Below are 24,560 nucleotides of genomic sequence, written 5' to 3'. Positions count from 1 at the left end.
AGTCTAGCGAAATCTGCCCAGTGACAGCAAATAAACTGGCAAGTGCTAGCTCAACAGGAATGCAGGCCTCAGACGGTGGTTCTCAACTTCAAGGTGAGGGAACAATGCCGGCCTATTTGATTTTTTGATTTTTCTTTTTAAACAAAAAACCCCAAAACAAAACAAATGCACGTCATCAGAGCAAAAAACAAACAAACAAACAAAACAAAAACAAGAAAATCCCTAAAATGTTTGTTAGAAATCTCAGAGGAATTAAACTATACGAATCCATGTTATTCTCTAATCCACATTTTAATAAGATCTCTGGAATGGGTGTGTATTTAAAAAAATAAATAAAAAAATAAAAAAAATGAAAATGACATGCATCTGTGCAGCCCTCCTTAAAAATCTGATTGGACTGTGTGTGAAGAGGACTGACCCCAGATCCCCGCTGATGCTGAAGCACCCCTTCAGTAGGAATACAGCTGGCTGAAGCTCCAGATTTAGTATCTGCGAGTCACAAACCATAAATTATTAGCTCCCAAGATAAAATGAGACTCTGTAGTACAATTTCTCCAACCCCACTGCCACCACCACCCCTCGCTCTCATCGTACCTTATTTACAAAGGCAGAAAATGTAACCATGGGAACACACTACCAGGCAACCTCAGTGGCTTGGCATGATGCCCAATGGTTGCTAGGGCACTGTTGTCAATGGCTATTGGGTTGTGTGGGCCAGTGTGTGAGTAGGAGAGATTGAACACTCTCACACAAATACACAAGTTTGTAGATTACACACAATATCTAGGCATTAAATAAATGTAGACCAACATGGTAGTGTTCCATTTCCATAATAGGGGCTTTTATATGCATCTAGTGTGTAATTATTTTAAATAATATGGGCCATTTAAAAAAAATGTATTTATTTTTTTATTAATGGTTTGACTGTGGTTGACAAATGATGCAAGGCCGCTTTTGTTGGCTAACAGACAAAAGGAAAGATTAAGCCTGCAGGCAGTTACATGAGGCCCCGTATTCGATTATGTTGAGTAACATATGCAGCAATGATCCATGCGTTTCAGTCTTCTTCCAAAAGGTCCTAATGTGTTAATAGTGTTTTTAATGATGGAAATTCAAATTTGGGATCATTTTCATAAAAAGTCAGGCTAAAAGGCATTTAGCCATCATTACCCTTGATCTATTGCGCCATTTACCTTTGAGTCACACCTCTGGATATCAATAAGGAAAGACATTGAAGTATTTAACGTCACAACCAGGAATTACATGGAGCTTTATTTTTCCATGGCGCTACATGGAGCTGCTGGATGGTTGACCTAGGCATTCCTGAAAACTGCAGAGCGTTGTGTAGATTATTAGCATACCGCAGGATAGAATAGGGAGAATCAGTAAACAAATTTAAACATCTAGTTTGGGTATGTAAATAAACAGTGATGTTTAAAGCAGAAGTCATTCTGGACTCATCCCAAAGTATTTGTTCATGACCAAGTAAACCATAATGGCCCTGCCTTTGGTAGCACAAAAATGTATAGCAATTTATGCATTTATGACACAGGAAGCCTCAAACACTGTGTTGCAGAGTATGAAACGGTTGAAGTGGAAGATAATGGTGAGAACGAACACTGTGCCATCAACAAAGCATGAATGAGAGGGTGGTACAAAAATTCATGTACAGCGGAGACAGTTGAAGACAATGGCAATGAATAATACATTAATAACGCTGGAAAATAGAATCCAACGTCATAAATTAAACAGCATTCACCCAAACAAATGCAATAATTATGACACTGCAATACAATGAAAGAGACAAATGCATGGCTTTTTTGTTGGTGTGCACCAAGATTCCCACATGTTGATGTATATATGGGCTTGTGTGTTCCTGTCTGTATGCACTTAAGGCTTAAGCAGAGTACTGCCTGTGGTGCATCTTATCTAATATAAGTGCAGACACAGCCTCCCCTCCCCTTGCTTCTCACTCCCCTCCTCTGGCCCTTTGAACTCAAGCCGCTGCTGGAGATGCAGTCTGACTGAGCACAGCATGTCCTGAAAGGAGGTCAGAGGGCATGACAAACAGTCTGGTGTCATGGCAACTTGATGCCGCCAACCAAAAATTTGGTGTGGCTGGTTGGTCTGCAGAAACAGTCCACCTATCAGTGGACAAACTCTCGGCACCTGGTTATTATAAAAAAATAATAATAATTAAAAAAAACCTCATTAAGAAATCAGTTAGGAACATGCCAAAACATGCCGATGGCACCATTCCTTTATGATTGACAAGGACAGTGTAGTTATGTTAATCCTGCCTGATGTAAACACAGGAACCACTTCAACTGTATGTATCACAATCCAAGCTTCTTTAGGGAAGCCTTTTTGAAACTGGAAATGGCTTGTATTCATTCCAGGTTTTTACAAAGAATTAAGTTTTAAGCAGAAACCAATAGCCACCCAAAGATTGCACAAGAGATGGACTAGCGCCTTGTTGGTTTTGGTCTTTTCACAGTAAGGGTTGGGGTTATGCTTGAACTAGTTTGTTTGCTCTTGATTTGCAGAGTAGTTTGAGGACACATCATACAACGAGTGAAAAGCTGTCCGTCAACACGGAGAGGGAGGGGTACAATATTGTTCAAACATGAGAATAAGGGCATGCGATCTCAAATATCTAGCAAAGACAGTGTTTGGAAGAGAAGCGGCAGAAACAGTATATTACAAATCAATGCTCAAATACAGCAAGTGTTAATGTTAAAATTTTAGTTGTGCAAATTCCTTTCTACGCAACTGCTGATACTGGAAAAGGTAGGCTGAGATTTTTGGAAGTGTTTGATCACCAATTCCTTAATCCCATTGTGTGCTTTAGCTCCTTTTCCCCCTAACAGATGATAGGCCATTATTACATTTCAGTATTTGCTATGAAACCATTTTGGGAAAGCCCATCAGCATGCAGCTCTAACCTTGACTGACTTAATTGTAAAATTTTACTCTGAACTCACTGAATAGTTTTCAAGAAATATGCAATTACTGCCACAAATGTCACCTCGGCTCATTTACCTCGCTACACAATTACCACCAAAATGAATGCCTCTCATTTGTTGTTCTAATGATTCTGACTGTAATTCAGCAAACCTGAGAAATGAACTGCAGCTGTACTTGTGTCGCCTGCCACCAGCAGCCCTAGACTCACTATGTTTTCATCTTACTCTGAAAGTGTTGGATCAATATAGAATCCAGGTTCCTTTGTAAGCCATTAGCTTGCCTGATGCTTGAGCTGAGACCTCTCCAAACCACCGTGTTCTCAGCCTAAAAGCTCTCATATCAGGAGAGTGTGATTGCAGGTGTGTGCACAACCTTTGAAGCAGTTTATGTCTTATAGGTTTGCAAATAGTCGTGTTTATCCTTTTGTTCTTTGCATCTGCATCTGAGAGGTTTGCGCACGTGTATGCGCACATGCATGTACTGCGTCTGTAAGCTTCTGCGTGCACGGTATGTCCTTGTGTTTGCTCAATGCGGCAGAGGGTGGAGTGGCAGATCAATAGGAAACAAATGAAGATCAATATTAAGCCAGGGAGTGAAGGAGAGAGAAGGAGAGATTGAAAGCAAGTGAGTGGGGTGATGCGCCACAGCAGAGGAGGGGGGAGGATGTGTGATGGTGGGTTGAAGGGTGATGTGTTACCAGCAGCACAGCTACTAACTGTCCACTTGGGAAAGACCACTCATTTCTACAGCCTTCTACAACCCTCAGCGCTTTTACGTCACCAATTGTTAAGCAAGGTAGAAGGAAAATTAGAAAAAATATACAGCATTTCAGCATCAGTGGTGATTTCAAGCAGAAAGTGAAATTTAAAAAGGGATTCTCTTTGTTGTAATTTTTTTTTAAAGCCCTGTCAGGTTACAAAACCCTTGACACACCACAATCTCCAAATGTACATACATCTCTCTATATATGAAAAGAGACAGATGGATATACATCCATCTGTCTCTCTCCCTCTCTGCAGCAGTAGTAAGTAGGACTATGATTTCTGCTTTACTTATATTTTATGCAACAGTTTTCCCCGTGTTAGTTTCTTTTTGGCAAGATCCGATTTGTTGATAACCAGGGCGAGAAGGTCATGGCTGCAAATAAACAAGGCTGAACCCTCCAGCTGTAGCTGAAATGACCTTTGACTCTTTCCCCTCACTTAAATTCTGTGTCTAAATAATGAATTTGTCTCACCAGGCGCAATAAGAAATCTCGATAAAGGAAGGATTTAATTCTGACCTTTCAACTTAAACTCCCAGCTGGAGCTTGACATTTGCTCAGCGACATCAGCAAGGACCCAACATGTTCAGATTGGAAAAGAGCTAAACTTCTGCCCAATTTCTCATTTTAGTGATTTTTAGTATGAAGAATCCTAAAACTTTGCTTGGTGTCAATTCCTACTCTGATCAGTAGTTTTTACCCAAAATTATTAGAAAATGGCAAATTAAATCAGAGTGGCAATTTTCCAAGAATAATTCTGTAAACAGTAAGTCCAAGATATCATTTCAGCTTTGAATGTAAAGTTTTAGCTTGCATCACTTAAATACTTAATATGGACAGATGCTCCTAATCTAATGTGTTCATTCTCAAGGACAGGATACTCTTAAGTTGTATACTGGCCAACTTCATTTGTCTAGACAATGGAGAAAGCAACCAGATTTAATTAATTAGAATTTCAAGGTCTTTCTAGGCCATTGTGTGTGCAAATACCTTCTGGCATTTAAACCAGTAATGTATTTACTTGCGACACGTACTGCATCATCAGTGATTTTAACCTGTGCTGAAAACATGTTTGACATCCTCTCACTTTGAAGTATCACCTTGAAACCGCAAACAGGATTGCTCCGTTTTGTGCATCAGCTCATCTCTTGGCTGTGAGATCAAAACATCAAGAGCCATTTGGGATTCGGAGCTCAATGTGACTTTCAAGTGATAGTGGCGAAAAAACAAACACATGGGTGCTGAGTGCCTGCGAATGAGCACTCTGCACTTTCAGCTCAAGGTTCCTCGGCTCTAGAGATGGATTTCAATGATAAATGCATCAATTAGCTTTGAGTGTAGTATTTATGATGCCTTAGAGACGATACTGTATGCTGTATAGATATTGTTTAATCATACAGCTACCTATAGCAATGCCTTTTACGAAATTCACTGTTTGGCTTTATAAGGCAAGCCTGATGGACAATAGTGAGCGCCAGCATTAACATTACATATTTGACATTACATATTTCATTTAGGAAAGCCCAGATACCCTTTGACTGCCACTGGCTTATTAGCAAATGGAGTAATAAATAACTTTCATTGAAATGGGGCAAAACAAGTTAAAAATCATGTATTTGTTGGATCAGCTGGCAGCCAGATTGATATAATTATTACTACTGACTTCAATAATGACAGTACTGCTGTGTTTTGATGTGTATTTTTGTCAAATTAACCTGTACTGAGGACAGAATTTGGTGAAACGAAATCTAAACATCTGGCTGCGGAATATAAAGTGTGATTTTTGGTGATAATTAATTTTTGCAAAGCTTGACATAAACACATTTTACACAACTGAGTAAAATCGTTGCGATGGGCTATTAAATACCCAGGTCAAGTTGACCGTCCAGCTGCCGGACTGTTTGATGCAAGGTGCAAGCAAGCCACCTGTGTTGTTTGCTTAAATGAGGAAAAGTGGTTGTTTTATCTGTTCCAATCTAAAGAAAACAAAAAACAACACAAAAAAGTATGTGCAATCTAGATCATCATAATCTCTAAATTTCTTCTACACTTCTGGAAGCAGAGAGCAGGAAACCTTAATTTCTAGCAGTGACACCTGCAGCATACAAGGAAGTATAAAGAAGGGCACAGCTTTCATTCTACTGCATTTAGGCCTTTGTTACCATTTTCAGAGGTTTAATATACAAATTATAGATTTGCTATATTCTTATAAATTAATGTAGGTGTGTAAATAAAACTGCTTCTTGTGGCTCATAAATATAAGGAGGAGACGGGAAAGTAATGTACTGACCCAGTAGAAGAGGGAGGTTAGTCATGTTAAACAATGGTGTGTAGGTGTGACTGTAATGACACCAAATTCTAGGTTGTAGATCAAACATCTTATTGTCTCTCGGTGCATCTGAGCTACAGAAATGTTTCTACTGCCTCACATGAATCATCACAAATTGCATATTTCGTAGTGCTCAATGGACCCAGTGGAGCACAGGAGGGAGTCAATCTATCAGACTTGCATGGGAAATAATGTCTGAGGCAGCCAGCTCAGCAGTCCCTCAGCTACATCACTGTCGCTCATTTATCCCCTTGTTGAACTCGCACTAGCATTTTCACCTTTAGCAATTTCACAACATGAGGGGAGCTGACAGACAGTGACCATGGATATAAACAAGATAAAGTGAGACACGAAAAAAAAAGAAAAAAAAAAAGGGTGAGACATTACAATTATTTTTGAATTGATTTGCTTTTTTATTGCTTTACTTTTAGACCTTAAAAGTGATGATATATATGCTACGAAAGTCCCACAGACAGGAATTAAAATTTTAAACTTAATGTTGTAGTTTTGTAGTATGCACCATAACCATTACACCAGACCCCTCTGTTGATTGAGGTTTTACCCAATGATAAGCCCTTTTGTCAGAAGAAATTTTCCAATTCTCCCAATTTTTCCCCTCCTAAAACGAAGAAACACCACACCAGTGCATGAAGGGGATGATAGCGGCCTCTAATATTTTTACCCTGTGAGCTCTAAGTGAAACATCTGTGAATGTAAAGTGCAATGGTGTCATCACTGTTCTTAGAATTGTCATATTTAAAAAAGCGGCAAATCCTCAGAGACCAAATGTTTGACCTTTTCCCATTGGACTACTTAACCATTATACATTTGTTGTTCAGCTCATTTCCTTTTACATCCAGAGACTCGTCTGCAATAAACACATGTGACAGAGTGAATCCAGCAAAGAGAGGTTGACAGTGAAACCCGAGGCTGTGATGTAGTACATCAACTCAAACCAGACAGTCTGCTGAAGGAAGAAAGAAAGAAAACAAAAAAAAGCAGCATGGCGAGCCAGACTTCACCACGTCTCTCAGCTTTTCTCTGTCCTCTTTAATCCGACACCCCCCACCCAACCCGTCTGTCTCCCTGTCTCTCAGTCCCCCTGAGGTGTGTTCTGTTTGTTCCCTCGCTGCCTCTCTCCGTGTCCCTTTCTCTAATGTGCTTTGGCGTGCGTTACCCACGGGTGCTTGCACGCTGCTGCTGCAATCCTAAAGCCGGGTCAGGGGGGCAGTTAAAGCGGCGCATTGCTGTCTGTGACATCAGTCACTGCTATTACTCACGTCTCACCTCTCCTCACTGTCTGAAACCACCAAAGCTTTAGTCCAAAGAGTGCACACAAACAGATTTACACCTATGCTGTCAGATTAGTAAATACAATTTTACTGTGCGTCACACAATCTGGTGTCAAATTCCAACATGCTGGATTTATTTAATTTAGTACAGTGGTTCTAATGCAGGCTCCTGAAATGAAAGTGCAAAAATTAACATGCAAATAAAGTTACTAAAATAAGGATTTATTTTTTGCAGCTAATTTTTTATTTCACAAACTGGTTTACTTCCCATTCTATCTATAAATGGTTGAAATACTAAAATGGAACATTGTTAAAGCCCAAGATGCTTGAAATTGCTTATATATTGTATTTGTTGTATTCAAGTCATACAAATCAAAATAGGAGAAAACTAAATGTCTAAACTAAAATGAACTGCAGATATTTCTTAGCGACCCACCAACATATTGACTGGCACAAAATGGATGCTAAACATAGACAGCAAATCTTGTTTGCAAAATATTGAAACACTTTGACAAGGAGCTAAAAAGTTATACATTAATGAGAATTTCTTTGTGCAATAAATGAAATTCTTGTATTGATTGCCAACTATTTTAGGCAGATATCCTTATTTTACTTAAAAATGATCAATTACTCATCAGTCGTTATCAACTATGAGCTGTTGCTAACAGTTTATATAGGGAAAGTATTTTCCTATCAAATCAAAAACCTGCTTTAAAAAAAACAACAACAAAAAAAACATCAATTCTTTCTCAAATTTAAATCACCCCCAATCTCATTATCATTCCTAGTCTAGAAGATGTGCCTTGCACTCTGCATGATGTCTAAAAACTGCACGTCTGAAGTGCGTGCTTCCAGCCAGCCAGCGTGTGAGGATCAGACTGTCAAATCACCACATCTGCCATCAGTGGGAACACTTCAGTACCAGGGGGTTTGTCTGTCACCCCTGCTGTTAGCCAAGCCAATGAAGAGGTGAGCCTGCAAACTCCTTCACTCAGGAATACTGATAGCTGGTATGAAAGCCCTCAGCCTGTGTGTAAGAACACCATATAAATCATACATGACCAGCACCAGGCGCCACATGCATGTTACTGCACTGCATTAATAAGCAAGCCAGTTGAGCCTGTGCTTCTGTGCTTCATATGCCCTGTTGAAAGCACCTGCAGCACTGAACTCAATGTGCCACAGGAAAGAAAAAAAAACAAGAAAGAAAGGACAAAGTGAGAAAAACAAAAGGAGGGCGAGTGGTTTGAGAATGGATAAACCAGACAGTGACAGTATAATGACGGCTGGAGTGTAAATACCTACAGGCATGAATAACTGAAGAAATACGAGCACGAGTGCATGGGGACAAATAAAAGGCAGAACAAAGAGCGAGAAAATCAGTAGGCAAAGTAGGACAACAAAATAGATGGTGTGACTGAAAGACAAGCAGACAGATTAACTAAAAGACAGCAGAGAGAGCAAGAAGGTAGAACAAAAGATGAAAGGATGAAATGAAAGGATAGAGAAGGGCAGACTTGGAAGAGATAAAGAGGAGAGGGAGAGTTAGCAGTGCGCATGCTAAAATAGGTGGCAGACTCTTGCCAGTGCAGTGACCTAGTCTCGAAGGACTGAGGAATTCTCAGCGCTGACCCGGACACATTCCTCCAGGCCTCAGACGTTAACCCATGTCACACCTCCAGACTGTACGGACTGTAAAAGGGAACCAGAGCACCACTGAATCGACACATCCTACAGAAAGCACGCAGTTCATAAAGCAGCGTTAACATTTGTCATTTTGAGAGCGTGTTATTTACAACGCACCGTGGAAGCAGAGTGCTACAAATCTGAGCAAACACCTTCCACGAGAATTGTAATATCAGGTAAAGTGCACAGCAGCGATACCAGCTCTGAATCAACAGCCTGTGCTGCCTGCAGAGGACTGTGTGCATGTGTGTGCACACCGAGGGCCCTGCAAAAACATTGTGAAAATATCAGGGCAAGAAGGGCTCTATTGTGTCACAGAGGCAGAATGTAGCTCTTATCCTCGTGCTGGTCTGGGGGCATGGGGTGACATCAGCACAAAGACACAAATGTAATGTGAGGCATCTCCAAAGCTAGCTTCAAGGCTAGACCACAGGCCTGTCTTTATACCCATGCTCTCTCACTTTTCAACAGCATCTGATATTCAGGACATGACCAACTGATGACCCTTCCACTTGTTGCTTACTAAGATCAAGCCCAGCTGACAAGAGTTGCACTAAACTGGTTTAAAAAAAAAAAAAGATGTGCAGTTAAAGACTGCATGTTTGCCGCTTTCACGCAGGCCCATGGTTAGCAGATATCTGTGTCACAACAGGATGACTCAGGGAAGAGTAATTCAATTATTGTGATGGTGCATCGGCTTTTCGATCGGACCACAGACTAAAATGGCTGACCAAGTGTTCCTGACTACTGAGTGCCAATAAGCAAAACTCTGATCAGTAAAGCACAAACTACAGAATTTTTTGCTTCTTTCATCTCCCTTTATAGCAAGAAATTTCCTTACCTTTTAAAATCCCGTCCTGATGATCTGGCTGTTTCAGGTTCAGTCTGAAAGAGACAAATCAGAGTAAATCACTTGAAACAACTTTCAATCAGTATGTAGTGAAATTTGGAAAATGTGAGTGAATAAAAAGATTGTGGGTTATTCACCTTTAAAGCTAATCTGAATCTACAGCTTAGAATTTCACACCATTTTATTATAGGTTATTTATTATAAGAGCTAAAATATCAAAGTAAAATTACCCCCCCCCCCCCCCCCCCCCCCCAACTGTGCCACTATTTCAAGGTCTTTAGTCCTCTGCTACAGACCACACTTTGTCTCTTTTCATTGTATAGTTTACATTTCACACTAAGCCCGATTCTTTTGCACTAGCACTACAGTTTCCAGGTTAAAAGGAAAACCGTCAGCACCAAAATTCAAACCTGCTACAACGGCAGCTTGCATGGGAATTCCTGAGGTCTGTTCTGATCCAGTAATGTATGCTGCGGTTGAATGCCATCAATTATGAATGAGAAACACATGAGATTCACGGAGAGCTGGTAGAGGATCGTGGGGAAAGCAGAGGGACCGCAATAATCTGGATATTTTCAATATTACAAACGAAGGTCTGATAGTAGATTATTTAAAGTTAAATTCAGAGATTAGTAAATCATTTAACATTAACTGGCTTCTATATTATACATTTTCAGATTAAAAGAGAAGCACAAAAACAACCTGCTACAAATTGGGTCATCGTCCTCAGTTTGATGCACTATGTATGGTTGCTGTAGCATCCTTTGTGCAGCTTCTCCTTTAAGTCCCAGGTAGTCAGGAGTGTGTTGACCCTGCCAGCGAGTTCATACCATAAGCAGACCCATATAGCTTCTCCTCCAGAGCCCCTGATCACGAGCCTGCTGAGCTGCCGCCTCAGTTACGTAAGATTACATAACACCAGGTCTGTCTGAGTAATATTTCATAACCTGGGGGTCCCACTACACAGGGCAATAGACACCAAATCCGCTCAGAAGTGGAATCAAAACATGCTTGGCAGATTTTAGCCAAAGTTGAAGGGGGAAAAATGAATTTAAAATAAATAAGAGCAGGTTGAGGGCTCTGGGCAGCTTTAGCCAGCCTATCCTGTTCTGTGTTTTTGCTAACCAGAGCAGATATGCGGATCCAGCAAAATTCTGACATCAAAGGCTTTTCCCTTTCATTTTCTTAAGAGCTACAGTACAGTGGAGGTCATGGAAAGGTTGACCCTGAAATGATGCTAAACAAAAAGCACCCTCCCTATTTGGCTGATCGCAGGATGCAGTGATGCTGTCATCTCATTGCACACAAATTGAGCACACATTTAGTCACAGACTATTATTACCAAACTAGGATAGAGAGTGTTATCCAACGCTCTCGGCTACACAATTAAACCAGTCTACAAGATGACAGTTTTGAATTCACTTTACAAAACTACGCAGTCTTAATGCACAAAAAGGTGATTAGGATTTTAAACTTAAGGGGGGAGAAAAAAGAAAAAGCATAAACTTGCACGATCAAGCATTTCTGGGATTATCGTTTGCACATTCACATCTATAAAGAACGACGACGCAGGAACACACATATACGCACCCCTTGGAGCAATACCTTGGATTAAGATAGCAACTGTGGTACAGAATGTGACATAACAGAAGGATATGTAAATAAAAGAAAAAAACAGCAGACACATGTATAACTAAGGAAAAGAAAGGAGATGCCAGAAGATATCCAAGGCTAATACCGCAGGCAAAAAAAGTAGTCAGGGCTGGATGGACTGCAAATGGACGATAGGGGACTTGTTATATATCCCGAGTCTCTCAATTGTCTGACTGTACTTACCTCACTGCTCTTACATAAAGTTAAGCACTTCAAAAGTCATGGTTCAGATACAAAAGTTTAAAAACTTGTTTGCCATTTAACTGAAATCTTTATACTAAAAATCACATCTTGGACTGGGTTTTGTCTTTACAAGCAGCCAGAGAGATTGGGGGTACCCGGATGAAGGAGGGGGGAAAGAAAAAAAAAAGAAGAAGAAAGAAAAAGGGAGCCGTATGGGAGGAGAGAAACATCTAATGAAAAACAAAACAGCAATACTTTAATTCTCCTCATTTCTCATCCAACTACCTCCGCTTTCATTTCTATACATTTTTATAACTAGCAGCATGGCACAATCCCTGAATACGAAACGTGATCATCGAGCAACTCCACGCATGCGTAAGTACTGCCGGCTCCCTTAACTCTAAATCACACTCCAACATATTACAACACACATGCACAGACACACATGAACAGAGTCTCACACATGCCTCCTTTCGAGTGCTGGCCTCCCATTCAGGGGCCCCCCTAAAACTGGATGCACTCAGTGATCCCTTTCCAAAGCCCTCATCTAAATGTGAGCAGAGGTAATCCTTGAAGGAGAGGCAAGGAGAACAGCGATAACCCACGATAAGGGGCAGAAGGGGGGGGAAAGAAAGACGCCGAAAGAAGGTGAGAGGTGGAGCGAGAGATGGGATAGAGGAGCAGGATTTTTTTTTTTTTTTTTTTGGGGGGGGGGGGGGGGGGGGGATTAGCAACCTAGGGAACACATTTTTCAAAAGAAAAAGGAGAAGAGTTGGGGGAAAAAATGAAGTGAGGTGAGGGGGAAGAGGAAGAAAAGAAAGACAGAATATGAGAAAAAGGACATGTACACAGTATACTCACAGATGAATGATCAGAACTGATGAAAAATCATGTCTGAAAACAAAATCAAAGGCGGCCACATAGTGCGAGTCTGAGTTTGGAGAGAAGTCCAGTTTCTTCTCGTTCTGGAGTTTTTTTCCCCCCTTTTTCCCGCGATTTTTGTCAATTCCTATGCAGCTGTCCCTCCTTCCCAAGTCTATCCCCTTACTGGTCCTCTCTTCCCCCTCCCGTTTTTCTTGCCAGTACCGGTACTCTCCTACGTCTCTTTTGCTCTCTTTCTTGCCTTCTCTCTCTCTAAGGCCATGCTCTCCATTTTCCCCTCATTCTTTTGCCTCAGTCTCCTTCATGTGTCCATTCAGACATAATCTTCAACCCCTCAGCTTCAACTTCAAAATGTAGATAAGATTTTCTACAGAGAACGCAACTATGGAGTTGAAAGGAGAAAAAATATATATACTGCAGAAGGGAAGAAGAAAAAAAAAACTGTTTACAGGAAAGGACATGGCATGCAGTCTAATGCAGGGACAATCCACGGCCTGCGTTTTTCAGGGCTGCCACGCATAGTGAGGCGGTGGCGCCGCTGCTGTATATGAGGGTATAAAAAGCAGAATGGCGAGCAAAAGAAAAAGAAGGCAAAAACTGAGCTTACTGCGGTCGGTCTCCAGTGAAAGTGAACAGCATGAGGGAAATGAGTGGGAAGGAGTCCGGGGCGTGTGCATGTGTGTGAGAAGAGGTGGGAGGGGAGAAAAAGCCAACCAGAGAGAGGAGAGAAAGCGAGAGACTGGAGGTTAATGGAGGGAGGGATAGGAGGAGGAGTGTGGCGGTGGGGAAAGAGGAGGGGGCAAGAATTGGAATACATTTTTGTCTTATGCTTGCTATATTCAAATTTTGTGGTTCTCATTTTTTCATGGGGCTAATACCTTCTCTTTTCTCTGAAGAGAAAAGGAAGAAAGAAAGCTACTGTGTCTTTTGTCTCCAGCTCCTGCCGTTCCCTTTCCTGGTTTCCTTTCTGCTTCGACTCTCCTCTATTCAGCCCATTTTCTGCACGTGCACTTGAACTCCAAATCCTGTCTGCCTTCCCCTCCCCTCGCTCTCTAACTGCGCATCTGTGCGCGTCTGCCTCTCTCCCTCCCTCTGTCCTCAGCACAGGCTTGAAATAGTGCTCGCAGGCAGGAGAGCAGCGAGGGGAGGGAAAAGGAGAGGGGGACAAAAAGGGGAGAGAGATGTTGAGAGGGGGGGAGGGGAAGGCGCTTAGACAGGCTGACACAGAGAGCAGAGCTGCTGTGTATGTGTGTATGAACATGTCTGCACATTTGTAAACACATTTAGCTAGCTTTGATTTACATACAGTGCTTCCACACGCTGGTGCAAGACGTTAGCTCAAATGCCACATAAGATGCGACTTTACGGACAAGGAAAGCCACAACGTTCTGCATTTTCAGCACTTTGCCACATAAGACTTAAACGAGCATCGTCCAAATATGCATTGGTTCTGAACAGCTGAAAGAGGATTCAATACGTGTTTTCCGCAGTATTGATACACCGATACCAGCTGTGCTTCCTCACTCTCCTCTTCGACAGTTCACACATACACTGCAGTGGCCGCTTAGCCCCGCCTCCTCTCTCTAAAAGTATACAAATTCTTATAGTGTGGTTACCCAACTTTTATCCCTTTCAATGTCAGGCTAGTTATTTAATTTGTCTCAGTGGAGATTAATGCAGAAAGAAGTGGACCTTAAAATAAACTGTTACAAAGCCGTTTTTTGTAAAGCCTGTAAAAACTGCACGTAGCCTGCAATAGATCATCCAGCCACCCGCTTCCACTTGCGTAGCCATAGAGGTGGTTAGCGTCTTTCCCTGCTGTCCTAAAGTGACAGTGGGCTAGTTTCAGTCATTGTGCAAGTGTACTGTTTATAAGGTTGGGGGAAACCTGCAGTCAGCTGAGACTAAAGAAGTCACTTGGATGAGCGACGAAACGTTTCTTCCTCACTGAAAACGCTACGTCCAGAAGAACACAAACAACCTTTTGGTGTCGTAAAGTGAGTGACAACCTGAAAAGGACAGGGTACACTGTATCACTGGGTTCGTTTATTTGAGACATTGTACTATTAATTAATTATTCTGAATTCATTTTTAATGCATCGTAGTTTCATGTATTTTAGGTAGTGAATTTGCAAGTGTTTAGTTTGTTAAGCCTTTCTCTAAAATATGAATGTATGTCAGGGACAAGATTTAGGTTTAGAAACTGTACAACAAGAACCTAAAACTTCAGTTGCACCAAACCTTTAAGAACCCTGTTAGGTTGACAAAACCTAAAAATGAGGACATTTACATTGTTATTGTATTTTAGTTTAGATCCTGTCATATAGTTTGTCTTAATTGAAATACATATAAAATCAATTTACCTGTGATCTATGGTAGGCTAACACACTGCACAGTAACAGAAACCCAGCCACATCCAAGTGAGAGCTGCATGTCAGCCTGGGGAGTACGAAGATACTTTGATATCCACAACGGAACAGTACTGTGCAAAAATACGCAAGGAAATTGTTCCAGCTACAGGTGAAAACCACTTGAGGCAAATATCATTGAATACAACAAGGCTATGAAAGTAAGAGAGTAGGAGATACCGGGATGACGTGCAACCCAAAAGTAAACAAATGACTCCACTTAGTATGGAGCTAGGAGCACTCACTAGTTAAACAGGATCAGCAAAAGGTGGATGGAAATTACACTTATGTTATACTTGCACTTAAGACTCCCGTTGAACAAACTACCTAGGTTTCTTTTGTTCTGACATTTGACTTTTTCTGCATCACTACTACTGCACTGTAATGCTGCTGGCACTTTAAATTATAAAGTTCATTGGAAAAGGATTGAAAGTGCCCTTCATTGCATAAAAACTAAAATAATGCTGCCTGTAAGCAGCAATTACATAAAATGTTATTTTTTCCCCCCATGTCATCAAATATTACACATTTCTTTGAAATATTGCAAATTATGAGGCAATAGAAGTAATGTTTCACTTAATTTATACAGTGATAATAACCTTGATATTTCATTAACACAACTATAAAGCATCTTTAAAAATGAATTTACATTGTTCTGTAACACCATTGTATGCATAGAAAAGTACGTGGTCTGGTCATTTTGTTGGGATTACATAATGCATTTTTTGAAGCAACTGCACGTCTGCTTAAAAATCTTTTTTCTACTTGAGACTATGTGGCCTAGTAAGATTTCACTTTGCCTTTTAAACGGGACAATTTTAGACGGCAAAATGTTAAGCGCCACGCTAAAAACCCAAGTTTTATGCCCTCAGAGAAAGGTATTGATGAGATGCCTTGAACCTGCACATGCTTTTGAACTGACAATAAAACCCCTTAAGAGCCTGGACTTAAAGTTAAGAGAAAGCTTCAAATCCTCACATTTAACAAGCCATTTGTTTTTATTGTTAATCAATTAAGTGGCTTTCAGCTCAAAACCAATTTTAGTCATTTTTATTTTAAACTTGAGTACAAGCCTGTAATCATCATTTCCCTTGAAGTGTATTTGATGGACTTTTTTAACATTACAATATAGAATTAAGCCTAATGTAATATCCATCAAATAAAATAGTTTGTTATGTATCTGATAAAGACTTATATGGGTTCTGATCTTTGTTATATTTCTGAACAAGGCCAAAGCGCTTAGTTTGGGGGATGGTGACAGATGCTGACTGCTTGGGTAGCTCCAAATCTAATGCGTTGTGTCATGATCAACCGTTGAAATGCACTCTTGTGTTTCCTTCAAACACGGAGCACAGGCTCGGCAGCCGCAGAATGAGCTCCATTTAGCGTTTGACAGCCAAATAAAAGCAACGTTGACTGTATTTGCATAAACTAGAGTTCACTGCAGGTGAAAAATTAAGACGATACCAGCCCTCTGGTGCTTTCCCCCCCTCCCTGACTGCAGAGCACTTTCTGAAAAGGATCCTGATAAACACGAAGTGGGCCAGGGTGTAAAGAAAGGTGCCACAACAGTCCCCCCTGCTGGGATTCAGCAGGAGTACTTCATAAACTGCATCCTCATATTCAAAAACTCGCTTTTTAATATTGTTTCGCCACCTTTTTTGACCCGTAGGATTACAATACAAGTGGAGAATATTGCCGTCAGTGTTACTTAGGTTTAAAGGGTGAATTAAGCTGGGATATTAAGCGGCAGGCGAGGTTAGTTTGGGATAAGGTATCATCTTTTCCAAACGAGGGCAGTCTCCCTCCATCCCTCTTCAGCATCCTTTTTTGCTGCAGTCACTAAGCTGGGAGTCCATAACCGCCTGCCTGTCGTCTCTGTGGGGCCTATACAAAGTAAGATATTTGGTAATATATGATAATGACAGGTGTACGTTTGAGTAACAGAAAGAGGCGAAGTGTCTGCCCCGCTTTCAGTTACTTTAGCTAGGCTAGCTTAGAGTTTTAGCTAACGTTAGCACGGACGGTACATCAGCGCTGATTTTCTGCTCGTAAAGCCGCAAACAGTGTATCATTTTCAGCTCACCCCTGTCTCCAACTGTCCTTCTAGATGCCCAGCGTCACGGTGAAAGATGTCAACCAGCAAGAGTTTGTCAAAGCACTGTCAGCTTTCCTCAAAAAGTAAGTAATGCACCACAACCTGCCTCTGCGCTTATCTGATGACGGGCTGATGTCCACCTGTCAATCAAGCGGGATGATGGGGTATTTGTGAAGGCTGGGCAGAGGCTCAGACAGCTGCAATACGCGGTGAATCACAGGGAAAGGACAGTTTATTAATGCAGACACCGAACTGAGGGCCACCTAAGATTATACTTTTTTTTATTTATTTATTTTTATTTTAATTAAAGGACGGGCGATAGAGGGAAGAGAGGAGGACAACAGAATAAACACTTGAAAATTAAACTTCGGAGATTAAAATTGTAAATTTGAAGAAGAAATGCTTCGAAGGAAAAAACAAAAGCTAAAAAACAAACAAACAAAAAAAACAAACAAAAAAAACAACCCAAAACTATGCGTCCTAGAAAAGAAAAATTCAATTTGAGAGATGAAGTTAATCGGAGAGTGTAAATTTGTGAGTGTTTAGCTAATTTTATGTCAAAGTAGCGCAAATTAGAATAAACTGGCAGATTTATGAGGGATAAAAAGGTAAATGCAGAAGAAGAATTGACACTTTTTTTGTGGCAAAAAACTGGCACATATTGGGTGGGATTGTGAAAAGAAATGATTAAAACTGTAGATTTGAGAGGGAAAGCTGCTAAATTTACTATATTGAACTATATTCCAATTTTTTTTAATTGAATTTGTGTCAGACCTTATTTATTTATAAATCAAATTTATAATTTTTTAAAAAAAGCTACAAGTCTTCCTAACATGCAATGATTTTACAAGTTTTGTTTTTCAGCGATTACATTAATCTTGAAGACTTCCTAGAGAGACCCATGCAAAGTAATAAGAGATTGGCATACCGAGGAGACAAAGAATGGAAGAAACTCGGGAAGAAAAGCAGACCACAAATACAGGAGTGTATTTACACAGAGGGCTAATTTCAAACAAGACACAGGTGGGAGCAGAGCTCAGGCACAGACAACTAAATAGAGGTGAAAACAATGAAGGAAAAAAACAAGAAAAACTGGAAGTAAAACCAAAATAATATACATGAGAGATCTAATTTGGTTACAATCAGAACCTGAAGTTTTGATTGCATAGTTTTCACAGCTAGGTTTCAGTAAAACACACACACAGATGATTTCTTAAAATGTATATGCATGCATAGACAATTATATTTGTATAACTTTAATAGTACTAAAGAAACAACCAGTCTCGTGGCCAGTTACGTCTTCTGTATTTAGATTAAAATTTTTGTAAAATGTAAGTCACTCAGGAAAATCCAGTTCATAGTTAAAAAGTGATTTAATATAACTATTTTAAAGGGTCTCAGTCTCCGTAGCAGAGTAAAAGAATGAAACACACATGGGCTCCAGAATGTAGTAAACCACAGTAGCAGCCATGATGACATGATGCTGTATTTCAGTGCGGCTTCTGACACATCACAGATGTTCTCTCTCTTGTGGTATGTGGCCATTCTCAGTTGAGTATTGCTGATTTTCTATGTATATCACTGCTGTCTTGTTCACACGTATAAACAGTTTCACATATGTTTCCCTTTCACTCACCACCGTGTGTGTGTCAGTGTTTATTGTGTGGTTTTTACTGGCCGATAAATCACATTTACAACCAGTGAACCTTCAGAGTACAGCCCGACTGACGGCTGATATTAACTGTTTGCCGATATATCGGCTACAGTTGCAATAGCCGATAAATTAAAGTGAAAATGTAAAGAAGAGAGGGGCGAGATGCCCTTAAACACTGAGTGTTGATGTTGTATAGTATGTCTACAAAAGGGCGCTCTCTAACTTCCATGTTGGCAACACAAATGTGATAACCAGCTGATCCGAACTGAGTGGCAGTGAGTAATCTGTGACTTGCTGTGACAAGAAAACTAGATTAAACTGCATTTTCATATTAGCTTAGTAATTTGAATATATATAACAAATATAATAATTTTCTTTATGTTTTGTGTGTCTGAAAGAAAAACTATTGGCTGATGTATCAGGTTCTTAGTTTTTTTTCAACTATGTTAAATATTGGTATCAGTATCAGTCTTAAAAATCCTATATAGGTCAGCCTGTACTCCAGAGGGAGCTCAGACTCATGCAACAACAATAATACACCCCCTGAATGCTGAAAAAAGAAAGCAAAATTCCAGCTTGTTTCATTTTCTTTATTGTGCTTTATTTTACAATAGATACCCCACTGGTCTTTCTGCACATCTGCTGTACCTCTACTGCCATACTTTTGCCTGCATGGGATTAATAGAGGCTGTATTTTCATATTTCTCATGATGGAAATTTCTAACTTAGAACTACTTTAAATATGTACACTGTTAGTGCACTTAAGTGGAAACATCCTACAAAGAGCAATAAAATATGAAGTTCTTACTTTGACTCTCATCCAAATTGTAATCAAAGCTTTTTATGACCAAAAAAATCTGCCTTACTCTACACGATGAAGTCTTTACCTTTATTATCATATATATGAGTTGGAAAAGCAAACAATTTAATATGTATCACGCTGTTTTTATTCATCACATCACCTACTAATTGATTTTTCAGGTCTGGCAAACTGAAGGTCCCAGAGTGGGTTGATACCGTGAAGCTTGCCAGGCACAAGGAGCTTGCCCCCTGTGACGACAACTGGTTTTACACCAGAGCAGGTTGGTTTTCGTTTCCACGTGCAGCTGGAGTGACAAATAATCATAAAAAGTAAATGAAAGTCATGAACATGTCAGGCTCAGTCCTCTCTAGTGTGTGGATGTGCAGTTTCTCTCTGTCTCAAGCTGTTTTAATTATTGTTCAGACAAAATAAACAATTACACACCGAACAATTACCCAAACAGAGTTGATTACAGTCAACATGAAAAGCAATCATTAGCTGAATTGACTCAGTGAACTGAAATGTTTAACCAGAAGATATATTTTATTTGATAAAGTTTGGGTTCTGGAAATCTCATCTTAAGATGGAAAAACAATTCGGTCTTGGAGTTATTTGTACCTTTTTTAGGCATCCTTGTGATTTATGATCATACACAAACAGCTGAGTAACACAGGCAGGCCTTTCACTGTGGCTACCATGAACCTAGGTGCAGTACAGTCAAATCTGTTCTTTGTTTCTGAGCCCCTGATTTAGGGAACATTGTCTTAATTATGTCATTTTATTAATTCATGATTTCTTTTGAGTTTTGATTTATGTTGTTTGGTCTTCTGTTTATAATGTTTTATGTTCCCTGGTCCATTGGAATCTCTTTGTCATTTTTGCCCTTAGTTATTTGCTTTGATGGTAATAAGTTTGTTACTTCCTTTTGTGATCCTTCTCTGTTTGCCAGTCTTGTCTCTGTGGTCATTTTCTGTGTAGTTCATTTCCTGTTTTATGTTTGTGGTCTTTTGTCCCTGATGGTTTCTATTTAGTGCAACATCTTTTGTCCCATTATCCCTGATTTGTGTTGTGTTTTCCTTCTCAGCTGTGTATTGGATTGCCTGGAGTTATGCTTTGCTTTGGATTACTTTCAGACTTTATTATGCTTATATTTAAGGGCTCTACTTTATGCTTTACTCCTGTGTCCCATGTCTGGGTCTGCAATCCTGACACTTTCTCCTGTTTGTTAACTTAGATTTCCATTATTGAGATAGTAGCATGCTGCACATTGTGCTTCTGCCTGGAATAAAAATTTGTTATATGAATAAAGAATATTCGCGAAATTCAATAGAAACGCATGCACTGCACACTGTTCCTTTACCTGTGGATGTCCTGTACTGACTTATATTAGCTCTAAAATATGTTGACTTCTTGTATTTTGAATGATAAAATAAGTTCATACTGAAACATACTGCACTGTATATGATACGTGCCACCAGCATCCACGGCCCGCCACCTGTACCTGCGAGGAGGGGTCGGCGTGGGCTCCATGATCAAAATCTACGGTGGCCGCCAGAGGAACGGCGTATGCCCCGCCCACTTCAGCGTAGGATCCAGGAACGTGGCGAGGAAGGTCCTGCAAGCTCTGGAGGGCCTCAAGATGGTGGAGAAGGATCCCAATGGGTGAGAAGGGTGAATGCTGAGACGATGTGATTCTGAGGTGGTGACTTCACAACAACTGTTATTTTTAAATGTTTTAAAATATTTGTGCTTACAGCGGTCGTAGACTGACCTCTCAGGGTCAGAGAGACCTGGATAGGATCGCTGGGCAGGTGAGTTGTTAGACTTGCACTACATGCATATGTGGATTTATCTGTGCATAAAAATGTTGTTTCATTCTCTGTAATGTGCATATTATTCCTGCAGTTAGTTAAAGACTGTAATTGAGAGGGGTTAATCAGAATTTGTATTATTTTTATGGTGTAGAGGATAAAAATAATACTTTTTTTCAGCAGAACTATAGTGACAGTGAGCAGGGGATCATATCTAATTGTCATAATGTTGTTAAATAACTCTTTACAGTGGACCCATTATGGTCTTTGAGGTCCATGTATGTAAAAGTAATTCCTTTGAGCCAAACGCTCAGGCTAAGAGTTTCAGTCTTTTTCTAGTCTTGGATCTGTACGATATCACAGAGTAGGGAATTCCCTAATGTGGTCATCTCAGACATGCAGCAGCCCCACCCACCTACTGCTCAAGCCTTTTGTTTATGAAGAAATCAATTGGATAAAAGCTGGTTTAAAGGCTGTGTCTCAGACCCAGTTTAAGACAAATAAAAATGATTTTTGTTTTTTATTCAGTATGAGATGCTACTCTTAAAAGGTAAGAATAAATGGAAGCTCATTACATTTATTTTTTGCTGTCATAGTAAAAAGAAAGCACAGCATCTGTTAATTCTAAGGTCTAGTTTGTTCAGATGTAGCTTTGCAAACCTGAGCTGTGCTGGTATGTGTTTAGTGTTTTTCTAATTGTAGTGTTCAGTGGTTTACACATTCAGCTAACAAGCGAAATATCCCCAGTTCAAGACCAGCAGAAGACACAAATCCCTCGGAGGGTGGCGTCAGGAAGGACAAAAATCTGTGCCAAATCAAATATGTGGCTTCATCCTCTGTGGTGATCCCTTGTGAATATGCAGCCGAAAGAAGGTCTCTGCTGTCGGGAACTTTAACACTTAACGCGCTAACTGAGAGTTTATCCAAGCTTTGTACGGATGACCTTGCGGTGAATTTGTTGTGTTTTCCACAGCTGCCATGAATGTTTTCCACTTGTGAATAATCTTTCTCACTGCAAAATGGACTTGAGATTGTTTTGAAATGATGTCATAGCCCCTCGCAGATTGACGGGCAGCAAGAATTGCTTCTCCAAGGTGATGTCTTTCTTTCTTGGCATTGTGTTAATGCACCCGAACGCTCCAGAGCATCAGTATGGGAAGGGTTATGAGATTATTACCATACAATCCATCATCTCCTTTTATAGAGGTGTTCGTATTTGGATAATTTTAAGACCTGCTAAGGGCCAGATGATTTATTTTTCATGATCTCATTCGTAAAACTCTAGAACTGAAAGAGTGTGCGCTTCCTTTTTTTTTTATCATGACTGTAGACACATTTGATACTTGCAGAGGGCTTCAAAGACATCAGAAATTAAATGTCATTATTGCTCAACCCTTTACAGCACCAGATGTGCAGCATACAGTTGAAGTGGCTCCCTCTAGTGTTGTGTCTCAGTTATGGCAACAATGTAAAACATATAATCATATGTGAGATATTTCTTGGGATCTCTAAATAAATACTGCATGCCTTGTGTGCAGAGTATAGCTTCTCAGTTTGTTACATCAGCACGACTGTCCTCTCTCCTCTTTTTATTGTCTTTTGTGTGCTCAGGTTGCCTCAGCAAACAAGAAACAGCGGAGTTTACAGAGCGCCATCTGAGGACGTTATATAAGAATCCTGAGAAAAGGAATGCAGTTATGCCTTACCGCTTATTTACTCAAGTTCACCCTCCTCCCACATCAACCCAGTGCCGACAGTAACCGAGCACAAAGAGGCACTTCATAGCGATGCATGTGTCTAAAATACAGCGAGTGCAAATATCATACATGAATGTTTTGCAGCAGTCAGAGGTTGGCGGTGGCCTTGTAACATTAAGGCGCAGAGTGGAAACAAAAGCACTCCGAATGCAGTGTTACAAAGCAAAAGCATGTTCGTATTTTTGCCTACGAATGTGAAGCAATGGAGAGAAAAAGAAATGTGAGAGCAGATGTAGAAAGGAAAGAAATGCAAAGAATTCTCATGCACATTTTTATTCATTTTCTAACTTTGTGTTTGCAGAATGGTATTACTGAGCACATATACGTTATACAGGATGCTCTGAATAAAATGAGTATGAGCACTGACTGAATGTCAGTTTTTATATGGGCCTGTGAGTGACTCTTGCTCAGTTTAGCTGCTGCTCATGACGCTGCTTATCCAGCTGATGTAGTAATTGAGTAATTAGGACCCTACACCACCGGGCAGAACATGTTCCCTCTAAGCCTGAAGGGAAAAAGAAGGAACACACGCATGTAAAGGAAGCACTCAAAACGTGCGGCTATCCTAAATGGGCGTTCTTAAAGTCAGCAAACAGGCACAGAAAAGAAGACCAGACACCAGCGAGGGAGGATAAGAAAGACAGACGCAACAACATTGTCATCCCCTATGTAGCCGGTGTATCAGAAAAACTCAGGAGTTTTCTCCAAGCATGACATCCCGGTGCATTTCAGACCCAGCAACACGCTCAGACAGAAACTGGTTCACCCGAAAGACAAAACGCCAAAACACAAACTTAACAATGTGGTGTATGCTGTACGGTGCAGCGAGGAATGTCCAGACCTCTACATTGGAGAGACCAAACAGCCACTTCACAAGCGCATGGCACAACACAGAAGAGCCACCTCCACAGGACAAGACTCAGCAGTCCATCTGCATCTTAAGGACAAAGGTCACTCTTTCGAGGATGGCAATGTTCACATTTTGGACAGAGAGGACAGATGGTTTGAAAGAGGAGTGAAAGAAGCCATTTACGTCCACTGTGAGCGACCATCTTTGAACAGAGGCGGTGGTTTATGACTCCAACTGTCTGCCATCTATAATCCAGTTTTGAGTTCCCTCCCCAGACGCCTTAACGCCCACTCACATCCTGGGCCATCTGACCTCAGGAATTCGCATGATAAGGTGGGGCCAGGTTTCACAATGAGCTCACCCGAAACTCTGGCTGATTGGGACCCACACCCAGTTTCACACCTTGGCTCAGGCGATTAGAGGATCATCAGGGGGTCTTTTTGTCCCTCTGTGATACTCTCACTAAGTTTAAATCTGGGACTCCCCACCATTTGACCTTAGAACTGAAGAAGCTTCTCAGATGAGAGGTGAAACGTCTTCAAGCAACTTAAAGAAGTCCAGACGCTTTTCTTTGC

General features: G+C 40.5%; 1 protein-coding gene and 1 long non-coding RNA gene across 3 annotated transcripts; one reads left to right on the top strand and one right to left on the bottom strand.

Annotated features, from left to right (window-relative positions):
* Positions 1-7,423: 7,423 nt before the first annotated feature.
* Positions 7,424-13,915, bottom strand: LOC113015377 (uncharacterized). The gene is made up of 4 exons (XR_013904428.1): positions 12,585-13,915; positions 9,879-9,922; positions 8,948-9,043; positions 7,424-8,378 (listed from the first exon to the last, which is right to left on the bottom strand). It is a non-coding gene; the product is annotated as an uncharacterized LOC113015377 (long non-coding RNA).
* A 2,598-nt stretch (positions 13,916-16,513) lies between these two features.
* On the top strand, positions 16,514-23,501 carry LOC113015365 (small ribosomal subunit protein eS19). Of its 2 annotated transcripts, none has more exons than XM_026157387.2 (6): positions 16,514-16,909; positions 17,124-17,194; positions 19,747-19,847; positions 21,046-21,229; positions 21,324-21,378; positions 22,990-23,501. In XM_026157387.2, the coding sequence occupies exons 2-6, from the start codon at positions 17,124-17,126 to the stop codon at positions 23,035-23,037; spliced, it is 459 nt and encodes a 152-aa protein (XP_026013172.1). In that variant the 5' UTR covers positions 16,514-16,909; the 3' UTR covers positions 23,038-23,501. The 2 variants fall into 2 exon arrangements, with proteins under 2 accessions (XP_026013172.1, XP_080151905.1); XM_080295779.1 differs by lacking the exon at positions 22,990-23,501 and adding an exon at positions 22,126-22,927 and having other exon boundaries at positions 16,597-16,909.
* Positions 23,502-24,560: the final 1,059 nt, after the last annotated feature.

Source organism: Astatotilapia calliptera, chromosome 22 (assembly GCF_964374335.1).
Source record: "Astatotilapia calliptera chromosome 22, fAstCal68.1, whole genome shotgun sequence".
Classification (NCBI taxonomy): domain Eukaryota; kingdom Metazoa; phylum Chordata; class Actinopteri; order Cichliformes; family Cichlidae; genus Astatotilapia; species Astatotilapia calliptera.
Note: the sequence above shows the minus strand (reverse complement) of the source record. Positions and strands in the feature narration are given on the sequence as shown.